This window comes from Hermetia illucens, chromosome 1 (assembly GCF_905115235.1).
Source record: "Hermetia illucens chromosome 1, iHerIll2.2.curated.20191125, whole genome shotgun sequence".
Classification (NCBI taxonomy): domain Eukaryota; kingdom Metazoa; phylum Arthropoda; class Insecta; order Diptera; family Stratiomyidae; genus Hermetia; species Hermetia illucens.
Genome location: NC_051849.1, coordinates 56187811 through 56200182, shown reverse-complemented (window position 1 = coordinate 56200182; position 12372 = coordinate 56187811). Strand labels below are relative to the sequence as shown.

Below are 12372 nucleotides of genomic sequence, written 5' to 3'. Positions count from 1 at the left end.
CACTTTAGTGGAACTTAATATTTGCCGGTGGACGTTCATGGTCAATTTCGAAAACTTCTTTAGGTTTTCGGGATAGCTCTCCCCTCTTGGTCGACTTCGGCCATTGAGGATTGTCCTCTGACCATTATGTCGTTACATAATGAGTATTATCGAACGAAAAATCCTTCACTTGAGCAATCCAGAAGTTTCACAGAGAATAGTGAATTTCTAAATAAACACCCTCAACAGGATTGTTTTTTTTTTACTATTTCATGTATTGTTTGGAAAACATAGTTTAGTTCTTTTTCAGCTTAGGGTTTCTCGTTTGTTAAATTATTCAAATAACACAAATTGAGAAAAAGCACTACGAAACATTGTCCAACTTGTTTATTTGTTCTCTGTACAAAATAAACCCATTCACTCGATGCTTTTTTATCTTGAGTGTTTATCTTCACGCTTTTATCTTCTGAATTTCTAGACGTCATAACATTTATCACAGGAAGAAGTTAGTTTACAAGCAAATTGGTTTCGCCATTCTAAAATCACGCGCACATGGACCACATTTTATGCTTTTAGATTATATTGGTGTGATTGAGTCAGTTTCCATTTCAAAATAGAGAAAAACCCATTTATCCAGAATTTTCCATCGAAAGAAACTTGACCACATACATCATTTGGGAATAAGTTCTCTTCGGATATTTGAGAGATATTTCAGTAATAATGTACAGTATTAGATTGAATGATGAATGCCAGGATAGAACTCATTTCATGTATTTTAGAGATCAAATCTCTGCCTCGCTCATGCCTAATTTTCGGGAGTTACCGAAAAATAAATGTTCCTTGTGAAATAGCACAATCTGAATCACCTAAGATTTCCCCGAAATTTTCTGTGAATTAAATTAACGTCCATTGGAGGACATATGTATAATTCGTAATTTCTTTTTCTAACAACCCTGAGATAGAGACCCTGAGAACTACATAGGTTTTAAGTTCTCAACTTTGTGCTCGGAGTTAAAATCCTGGTTGCATCATGGGTATTGGCGATTGACTTTGTGCTTCTCCCTAGTAGTCAGGGAGTATATATTATTGTCGTGTTTAACATGACAGTTTCTAAGCCAAAAATATTCGTAGTTGCCTTATCCATAATTTAATTTATTTTGAACCTGACCAACGCCAAGAAGGCAATTAATTCGAGAATAAATTTCAAGGTGACGAGATGATGAGTAATTTTTTATAAATTATTTGCATAAAATCTACATGGTCATTTATAGAAGAAAAGTTTTCTCAGAATGCTTTGATAATTAATAAAGATCTGAGGCAGGTGTTCTGGTAATGAATGACTCAGCGAACAGGGAGCAGGCAGTACGTGTTATCAATAAAAAGATTACCGATGCGATATAAAAATTGAAATTGACTGTCAACATGTGCTTCAATTTGTCACTTTTCATTGATGAGTAATTTTTACAATGCGCTGAAACTTTAAGGTCACTACATAACGTGAACAATAGTATCTTTCTTGTGTTGGAATTATAATAAAAGTATTAAGAAAAAACCTAGGTTTTTCGTAAATTTTTTATTTATGTAAAAATTTAGGTTAGCACTGATGTAGGAGACACGTGGTCCCCAAAACAGTTGTATGCTATATAAAAACAAAGAATAAGGAAAAAAACCTAGTTCTTTTCTTAATCTATAATCACTGTAAAAATAGAAACATGGACACAAATTTGAAATTAATAAAAGTATGATATGTGCACATTGCGATTGAAATTATCTTGACAAAACGATATTGTTCCAATTGACCGATAACCCAAGTCGTAACCTATTTTCTCTTTCACAGCCCCTTGCTATACCCGGTCGCGTGCTGGTGGGTGAAGGTGTTCTTACCAAAATGTGCCGAAAACGACCGAAGAGTCGACAATTTTTCCTCTTTAATGATATTTTAGTGTATGGCAATATTGTTATTGGTAAGAAAAAGTACAACAAACAACACATAATACCCCTGGAAGAGGTCCAATTACAAAGTCTAGAAGATAACGGACGTAAGTTGAAGTTCATTACTCTAATTACCGGTATTTTACTATTAAGTAATTATGCATTAATTATACAGAATACAGAAATGGCTGGCTTATACGTACGACGACCAAATCATTTGCAGTTTACGCAGCAACAAGTACTGAGAAACAGGAATGGATGGCTCATATCAACAAGTGCATTGAAGATCTATTACGGAAAAGTGAGTTTTGTTTTATCTGATTTTAAGGGGGTCATGTGTAGAGAAGTTTTGAAAGATAAGCACGCGCGGTTCGCAAATTTCTAGATCATTAGTATGACATGTGAAATTTGATAACGTGATAACCATTTGTGAAAAAAGTTTCTTGTTTTTGTTTTGAAATATTTACTCATAAACATTGGCTTTTCTCTGCCCTCGTATGTTTGTGCTTTCAATGTTTTCATTTCTCCTTTCTAACTAATTAATGTATTCAAAGGTGGGAAAAAACCAGTTGAAAATCATGCAGCTGTTTGGGTACCCGACAATGAAGCACCAGTTTGTATGCATTGCAAGAAAACACCGTTTACTATGATAATGAGAAGGGTATGTAAGCTAATGGTTTAATTAGTACGGATGGGAATAAGCTTACGCATTTTGACTTTTTGTTATAGCATCATTGTCGAAATTGTGGATCAGTCGTTTGTGGACCATGCTCATCTAAGAAATTTTTATTACCCCAACAAAGTTCGAAACCAGTTCGAGTATGTTTAGGTTGTTACGATGCACTTAGCCACGCTAAAACGGAACAGGTGAGTAACTATATGTTTCTAAGAATTTGTTATCGGCGAGTTAATTGCCGGAGATTAAATAGTTAAAATGTAAATGAACAGAGATGCTATCTTCCAGCTAAGATGGTAGCATATCACTAACACATAAACATGTTCGTGTATATCATAAATGCATTAGATAACGGACAGTAAAAAGATTATCATTAGAAAATAGTTCAGAGAAAAACCCACAAAACCTAAAACATTTCTTTAAGGCAAATATTTAGGGAATTCACTAAATTTTTTGGGCATGAAATTGAAAGTAGCCACTAGATAAAATCCCGGAATGCTTCTTATCAATTGTAAGTAATGCTGTTCGTCATCTTATGATTTACATATTTATCGTCACACCTTGTCTTATCGATGAGTCACGGTTTTTTTAAAATGAATACCATTCTATTCGTATTTTCTTCAAACATTGCTGTTATTTCCCCGACAAACGTAAAGCCGATTTAAATTAACAGGGCAGCAGTTAGGTTTCACTTTAAAGAAATATTTTTAGAATCTCCCATTGGAATTTCATTTTCATTCGTACGTCATCATGTAAAGTGTTTGATTAGTTTCACTATCTAAATCTTTTGCTTACGAGCATTATCGCCTTTTGTTTTCTTATAGAATTCATAGAAATTTCTTAGTAACACTGTGCAGTTCTCACGTGGAGCGCGAAGTGTATATTCCATAGAAGGTTAAATCATTTGGATCCGACACCAAATGTGAATTACTGAGTTCAATCGATATATAATACTATCGGATTAGTATTGAGATATATTTCAAACTCAATATACAAGTGCCTTCTGATGAAAAAGTAACCTAAATTTTTGAAACAAATGAGAACGGTTACATTATCAATCGATACTCATTTTATTCTTTCAAAGTAAAAGTATTGGAAACAATACATATATTCTAACACTTCTTCTAATATTTAAAACACTTTTCAGAGGCCGATTGGGAATGACTTTCAGCTCCTTTTGTGAATCCTCTTTTATGGCGTCAATCTTCTCAAAACGTTTTTTGCGAGGTAATAATTTGAGTCATTGGAATATAAAGAAGTAATAAGACGCCATGCGGAGTAGTATGAACGTTCGTTTTGCTTAAATAATGGCGTGCAATATGAAATGTGTGAACCAGTGCACTTCTCCATAATTCTGCTCTCGTGTGACGAAGGTTTTCTCTCAAATACGTTAACACGCTTAAATAGCATTCCTTATTAACTGCCTAGTCTGGCGGAAGAAATTCGAAGTTGACCGCACTACGGCAATTAAAAAAAACTGTAAAACGTTTTAATGTTAAATGCTCTGAGTCTACATGTTCGGAAAATATACTGTGTATGTCTAGGGCACGTTTATATTCCAATTAACTGGTATGATGTGGAGATGATATTTATTCCCAAACCAGGGACCATGGACACAAAAAGCTTCCGACCGATCGGTCTCACGTCCTTTCTACTAACAGTCCAGGAAGGACTAGCAGATTAGTTTATAGGGGATACATGCATTCCTGAGTGGCCACTTCACTATAAGCAACACACCTATCACGGCAAAAATTGACAAGGCGATATCCGTTAATTATGCCTCATTCGTGGCAAGGCAGCATGAAATCGATTCGTTATTAATCAGTTGGATTCTTCACACGCTGATGTGGGGGGAAAATGCTGGTTGGTCAGAAGTCTATTGAGGCAAAATCTGTTAGGGCTGCCCACGGGAGGGGTTTCTCTCTCCTCTGTTATGAGTCCTGGTAATGTACACCTTCCTATGACTCCTGGAGGACACAAAGGTCTTCGCACAAGCATTTGCGGACGACCTAGCCGTAATAATTACCAGCAAGTTTGCGGGCACCATATATGCATGTAATCCACATTTGGTGCCTCCGCAACGGACACGCTGTGAACGCTTGGAAGACTGAACTACTTACGTTCACTAGGAACGTCAGGTGGGGCAACTACACCTTACCAGGAGCGGAAATCCAGTTGATATTGTCAAGAATTTAGGAGTAGATCTCGACTCCAAGCTAACGTAGAAGCACCACATCCAGGAACAACATCAGAAATTCTACAGATTGCTTTGGTGCTGTAAGACTGCAATAGGTTAGACCTATGGACTTTCTCCGAAACGGATCCATTGGATGTATATATCCATAATAAAGCCTATTTTGATATATGCATGCATCATCTAGTGGCGTAAGTATTACCGGAGCAAGTGAGTATTACGCCGACCGTCTGGCAGCGTTATCAGCACTAAACAGCACCAGCATATCAAGCCAGTTAGTATGGAGTTGTCACCAGTTGCTGTTGAAATTTGGCCGACTAAGCGAAACATTCCCGATGTGGGTGCCAGGGCACTCAAACATCGCTGGTAATGAGGAAGCTGATAGACTGGCTCGCCAAGGGGCTGGATTCACAATGGTGGCGAAAAACAGCTTTTGGCATCCAGCCATCCACTGTCAAGTTTACTCTGAAAGGTGAAATTGCAAGGATTTTCGTAGCCAAGTGAAGAAATTTGAAGTCTTTGCGGCAGACGAAAATCCTTGTGAAAGAACTTGACGCCACTGGACCGGTAGTTTTGCTGTCCTTTAAGAAGTGGGACACGAAAACTCTAACATTGTAGGACTTTTAACCTATCACATAAGAAAAAATGGTTTCTACTGTATGCAGCTACCCGGCCATCTCAGACGAAGACACCTCAGTAAGGGTTAGATTGACCAAAGCCGGGTGGGAAGCCATTGAATAGGCAATTTACGGGTATAGTCCAATGGGTCTTAGTGCTTGGACCGGTGACTCCCCCCACTAAACTAAACTAATTTTGGATCGACTTTGTCGTGGTGGTTTTGTTTTTGGCTCGCCTATGAAGAATAGTTTCTATGATATTTGGTTAGTTTCGATGTCATATTCTATTCATAGACCCATGTCTCTCCACCGGCAATGATGACGTCGATAACATTGTTATCCAAAGTAAACATTTCTTTAGCAACATCACTACGATCATGTTTCTGGAATAAATTCAGCAATCTTACCACGCTTCAATTCGTATTGTGTTCAAAATATCTTTTAGAAGCCGCACTGGTGTGGATCTTCAGATATCTTTTCTCGATCGTATCCATAGCTCCATGTTATGCCAATCGTATATATTTTAATTGTTTTGTTTTGAATCGCCAGATCCTCTATAATTTAGTTTTGAATTCATTCATCCATATTTAATCTCCCGTCCACAAATTAGCATTGTTTAAATTTCAATTCAAAATGATCACCGTGATTCACTCGAAATTTCTTTTATCAAAATTCCACAATTCTAACAATTACATAATTGAAAAGGAAAACGATGCACAGGATGCATTTTTGCCAATGGTTTGATGCAGACAATTGAGAATTTTCTGTGTATGCACGATTGTGAAGCCACCTGTTTGTTGCTTTGCCTCGAGATCAGTGCAGAAAAGCGAATGGTGGATACGGAAAACTGAGAAGCAGCTTCCTATCCTCCACCTGAGGAGGAGCCAATTCAAGTTCATTGTCACGGGATCTCTGATTTGGATTATCTTCCGTGAAATTCCTTTACACACAGTGGGGCAAATAACATCCAGTAACCACTTCGGTCACGATGCTCCAAGGGCAGAGGCAGAGACAGCGTCTGATGAGTTGCCTGTGCTCTGGACGAAATCGCACCTTATACCTTTTCACACAGTTTCGCAATCCTCCCGCCTCATTTATGAGTGTATGGAGTCTGGTAAGTATCGTCACAGGTGGCAGCAGATTCAACTCGGGCATACGAATCGCAATTGCTTGCTAATCTTTTGATTGATTTGTTTCTTTGCCCCCCATTTCTTCATTCAATTACACCTGGCCCGTTTATGGATTACCCCTTCATAAAACCAGAATGTATTTTACAGACATGACAAACGATTTCATTGAATATTTTTATGGTATCATCTAAACACGGTCGGAAATATCTGCGAATGAGCAAAGGTTAACAATATCATTAACTAATTAATTTCTAAGATGTTTTTATATTCAGAAACAAAAAAAAACACCGTTCAAAGATCTTCTTTTTATTAAAAATCATTATGTTTATCTGACTCCAACTCAAATCCGCTTATTCGTTTGAGTTCCAACTGTTCCGAAAAGGTGTAAAGACTTTAATTATTATTTTGTATTTGTTTCCCATATTTGTCATTTTTAAGGTTTAATGTAAACATATAGATAATGGATCACTTTTTCGAGGACCAAGGCATCCTTTTGCCTTAGACCGTTGTCGTTGTTGAATGGTCTCGAGAGTGATTCTACTGCGTCTATCTAGCCTCGCACATTGATCAGTGTCAGCCTAGTTGGTCTGATCAGTTTCGCCGGGATACAGAATTTTCCCATGGCCTCATGCTATCAGAAGCGGCCTTAAAGGCGATGGAAAAATGGTGCAGCTGGTAACCATATTCCAACAGTTTTTCCATCGCTTGCCGCAGAGCGGAAATCTGATTTGTTGTTGATTTGCCTGGAGTGAAATATCTTTGTTATGGATCGATAATTGTGTATGCGTATGGGGCTATCCGGCCTAGTATGATAGCGGATAATATCTGATAGATGATACTCACTAACGTGATATCTCTATAATTGTTGCACTGCACCCTTTTATGTATGGGGCAAATAATGGCTCGTTGCTTCTCGTCAGGCATTGATTCGATGTCCCACACCTTGAGCATCAATTGATAAACCGCTTGATGTAATTGGTCGGTTCCATATTTAGCCAGTTTCGTTGTAAATCTATCGACTCCTGGCGACTTACCGGTGGATTGCACAGACTGTTCTTTCCATTCTTGGTGATAGCAGCATTTGTCCGTAATCTTCAGTTGGCGGGACCTCCAAATTACCGATATTTTGATTGTTGAGTAGTTCATCAAAGCACTCAACCCATGGCTCTAATATGCTCATATTGTCGAAAATCAGATTTCCTTCTTTATCTCGACAGGATGGACATCGAGGTGTATAAGACCTCATCTTTCTGACTTGTTGGTAAAACTTCTGCGCCTGATGCGCTGCTTACATCCTGTACTTTTCAAATTCACAAACTTGTTGGTTCTCCCGGACTTCCTTTTTAAGGTGTTGTGTGAAACAAAACCTTATTAGAATCGATTAAACGTCTGTCTGCCACATTCGATTTACTCGGAAAAGCTGAATCAATTGCCACGAAATTTGGTGGGAACGTGTGCATAAAGCAACAGACTAAATTTCGTGTTGAGTTTAAGAAGGGCTCCCCATAAATATGAAAGGGGAATTAATTTTTTATTTACGAAATATGGTCATGTGTGGTATCAAATGAAAGGGCTCAATTAGTACTTTGAGACTGGTCTTATTTCTGGTGCTGGGTGAAATATGCGTGGGTGAGGGCTGCAAATGTGTACGCATTCTCAGAACCTATCCAGTCGAAAAATCTAAAAAAAATCATGATGGGGTAACTAGACAAAATCTATGCCTCAAAATACGTCCCATTCCGATATCTGCGCATATTACCTTATTCTAGAAATTTACTTGAAAGCCCTCCTTAGATTCATTATATAAGTACAAAATGTGGTACCATCATAAGTAATAATGTAGTAAACAATTTTGGAAAATTGAAAAAAAAACCTGTTATTAAAAAAGTTACATAAGGTTAAAATCGTGTATTTCACACGAATTCATCGCAGTCTAAGGCGTACATGGCGTCATGATCGTGTAAAGGGAACTCATGAATAACGGAGTTGGATACATCAGAAAATATTTTGAATTTTTCGCTATGTACGAATGGAAAAAGGTGTATTCCAATTTGTTTTGTCTTTGAAGTCGTTCTCCACTCAATGAAGTTCGTGATAGATCTCTGCGCGTGCCCCCGTTCTTTGAGAGTGCAGTTTTGCTTGGTATGCAGCATTCGTCCGTTCCGTTGCTAGCTTACATTCATCGTCAACTCAGTCGCTCCGCCTCTTTTTGCGACTGAGGCCAAGTTTTCTTGTGGTCATATCAATGATGACATTCTTCAGATGGTTGTGGTGATCAATTGTTAATGCTCTCTAAGACTTCTGTTAACTGCAGCCACTGCGTCCAACAATTCTAAAAAGAAGCGACGTTCGGTTAGCACATAGTCAATTTGGTTGAAAGTTACAACACATCGGCCAGTTGAAACTCAAAGAATTTGCTTGAATAAAATGGGTAAAATTACGGTGTCTCGGATATAGAGGCAAAAATTCCAGCAAACCACAAATCTTTCTTGTTAAATTTCCGAATTAGGAGTTAAGGCGCGATGGCATCTACGTTATGTGACGCAACAGTACAGTTAACGTAACTGCCACGACGCGATATGCATATATTGAGGTAGCGCGGCAGATAACTGCAAACAACTATATGTTTTGACACTTTTAAAAGTGTATGCAAGCTAAACTTTACGAAATCGCAGCAGTCCACTGAATCCACTATATGGAAATGACACGCGACGCTCCAAAATATTCAGCTAAATGTCGTGGCGGGAAGTGTCGCTCAAGTGTGTGTTGCTACCTACAGCATCATATAAACATATTTTGACATGTAGGGCAGTTTATGACCGCGTCTCGTCGTGTAGCGTAGATGCGCTCGTACTTTTAGGGAATAGATTAGAATCTGGACCACTTTCTCTTACACGACAGTTCGGTGTCTTTCTTTACGTTGAAGACATAATATTATTGTTAATACATAATATTATACATATAGTTGCCGTCAGAATCCCCTTTGAAAGCGTCAACCAACATATTTAGGAGCACTTTGCGCTAACCATCCTAGAGCTTTCCAAGTAGTTTGTGCTTTTCCTATAATATTCCGTGTCCGGATGGCTCAAGTGGTTAGAGCGCTGGGCTGTCGTAGCGGAAGGTCGCGGTTCAAATCTCGCTGGGGGCAGAGGAATTTGTTATCGTGATTGGATGTCGGACACCAGTCGACTCAGCTGTGAATGAGTACCTGAGTCAAATCAGGGTAATAATCTCGGGCGAGCGCAATGCTGACCACATTGCCTCCCACAGTGTACTGTGGTGTACCGTTACGGTCTTGAATGAAGTGCTCTAACACACTTCAAGGCCTTGATCCAATATGGATTGTTGCGCCAACGATTATTATTATTATTATTCTATAATATTCTGCGACACATTTTTAGGAGGACTCAATGGTCGGCCATCCTGCAATAGTGAATTAAATTGCATCGCTTAGCCAGTAATAGAACTGTCACCCTTTCTTAATTTGTACCTTATTTCCCGCTGCCTCTGCTTTCTAATCAACATGTCCACAAATATCTGGTCTGTGTCCCGGCGTAGTTCTTCCTTTGATATATTGCAAGACAAAAGTTTGGAGGTGTGATATAATATAGGGAAATTTTATGCAAATCCTGAAATTATTAGTCAGTTTTTCATCGCTTTGTGAAGAATACGGTGTCATAACTGCAACTCATCGCGATCTTCGATCCAGTATAACTTCAGAAGTACTCGTACGCATGGTTTTTTTTAATTCAAGCTAGATATAAGAGAAACATAGATGAGGATCGGATGAACTATAGCTGCGTTCACCCGTAGAACCACTTTCGGACGAACCTCCCATTTTGTCACGAAAGACCTTTTGCAAACGTGGGAAACTATGTTGGCTATCTTGACGAGCGGTTTTATGTTAAGTCTCCAATTTAACTTTGCACCGAGGATCACACTGAGATACTTTACATATCGGTTCAGTGTTGGTCCAGCTAATATATATGCATATAATATTGATCCAATCGTACTAATTACCTCGTGAAAAGCAGTCTTCATAGGATTGCCTTTAAGATAGTCGTGTTGAAAATTGGAAAAAGCCGATTTTTCTGAAATCGCCCTTGAATGAATATCTAGGACACACTCTAGAGTCTTCAACAGAAAAGAGGTAAAACTGATTGTCTTCTAATCCCTGGGCCGTGGCCAATTCTACCCGCGTTTGGTGTAAAAATTACCTTCACGGGTCCTCTCGTATGTAGTATCTATTTGAACGCAATACAACTCCAGTAAATTTATGGCACAGCTCTATCCTACGACTCTTGCAGCATAGTTGGTTTTATTTATACTCTAAAAAGCTCCTTAATGCCTAGCTTCAACCGAGACCCCATAACATAGGCACATCAAATTCGTGGACCTCGGTACCAAACTGGGATATATACAATTACTCACTGAGACTTACTTAAACTGGACACAGATTGCGCGTTTCATGATGAATTTTTAGGCAGGAGGTGGGAAAGTTGTCATATATTAATATAAATATTCTTGTAATTATAGATGGCAAAGACAAGTGAAATATTATTGCTTTTTGTTCTTGGATACATGCATTTTTAACTCTCTTCATTTTCGCCATTTCTTTAGTCTTTTAGGATCGCCCTGCTCTCTTATTTGTCGTTAGTCAACCCGCATGGTTTTTGTCTATCACTTAAACACTGTTAAGTCATTATAATTTATATTGACATTGCCAACTCATTATTCGCAAAAATTCTTCAGAAAATCAGTTCCAGCGAGTTCACACTAATTTCAGGCTACGTCTAACTTTTTCTTCTACCGTGATAAGACTATAAATTTATTAGATAAAGCCAGTTGAGCTCAAGGATTCTATAGCATTTTAAATAATAACATGAATATAATATTTTTAAAATACTGTTTCACTGAATCATTCTTCTCGCTTACAGGCAAAATCTGTGGTTGCGATACCGAAATCAAATAACAACACTGCCGACAGTTCAGGTGACGATGATTCAGACGACGAAGAGGACCAGAAGGAAACACATGATGAAGTAAGTACTCCATTTATCACGAATTCTAGTTAAGCGTCTTATCAAATCATTAGGGAGGTTACTAAATATGAATCCACGCGTCAACGCTATCAGTGCGAAATATATCATTGACACAATTAAATAACAATAAAAGCCAGCTATTTACTAAAGTCCGAAACAATCTCTAACAAGTTTTGAATGTAAACAAGATTCTTTGCATGACAAATATTCACTTTCTAGTAACCTCTCTCGACTATCCGCTCAAATAATTCTCAAACAAAAGACTTTGATGATGATTTGTAATATTAAGCATTTTTTCGCAGAGTTTTATGAGTCATTGCAATGGTAGAAGTTGTTTATGATAGGACAAAAATCTCTTATTATATAATAAATCCAATAAGTAAGTGCAATTACTTAACTGACTACCGAACTAGAGTTGAAGTAACGTGTGCTTTTTTACAAATCCCCGTGATGTTACCTTCTGTGAATTTGTTTTTGGTTTTGGCTTTGGATTTTTTTCATTTATTAGAAACTTATCGCTAGACGTGTTTTGGAAGATACAATTGAAAAAGCTGTTGATTTGATTATCTGACATAAAACACGTTCAAAAAATTAAACGGTTGGAATCGTTTTGACGTGTTTATTGGGTGGAATGGTATAAAGTGATTGATCCAGTTTCTCTCTACCAGATGCTCCTTGATAAATGTTCTAAAAATCAAACACTTTTGTATTCGATAATATGGCACATTTTTGCTATATTTATTATCTGCAAAAGGATCTCAACAACTTGTTATTGAAATTCAACAGCAAACATTTTTTTGTT

At 37.8% G+C, this 12372-nt stretch overlaps 1 protein-coding gene across 5 annotated transcripts in view; it reads left to right on the top strand.

Moving 5' to 3' along the window:
- LOC119654452 (pleckstrin homology domain-containing family F member 1 homolog) overlaps positions 1-12372 on the top strand; it is a 50258-nt gene that overhangs the window by 25751 nt on the left and 12135 nt on the right. For 4 of the 5 annotated variants that reach the window (XM_038059865.1, XM_038059872.1, XM_038059888.1 and 1 more), the window contains exons 3-7: positions 1817-2018; positions 2087-2212; positions 2466-2572; positions 2641-2778; positions 11466-11570. In XM_038059865.1, coding sequence (XP_037915793.1) covers positions 1817-2018; positions 2087-2212; positions 2466-2572; positions 2641-2778; positions 11466-11570 — 678 coding nt within the window. Of the gene's footprint in view, positions 1-1816; positions 2019-2086; positions 2213-2465; positions 2573-2640; positions 2779-11465; positions 11571-11872; positions 11950-12372 lie in introns of all 5 variants that reach the window. The other variant, XM_038059895.1, reaches the window with a different exon arrangement.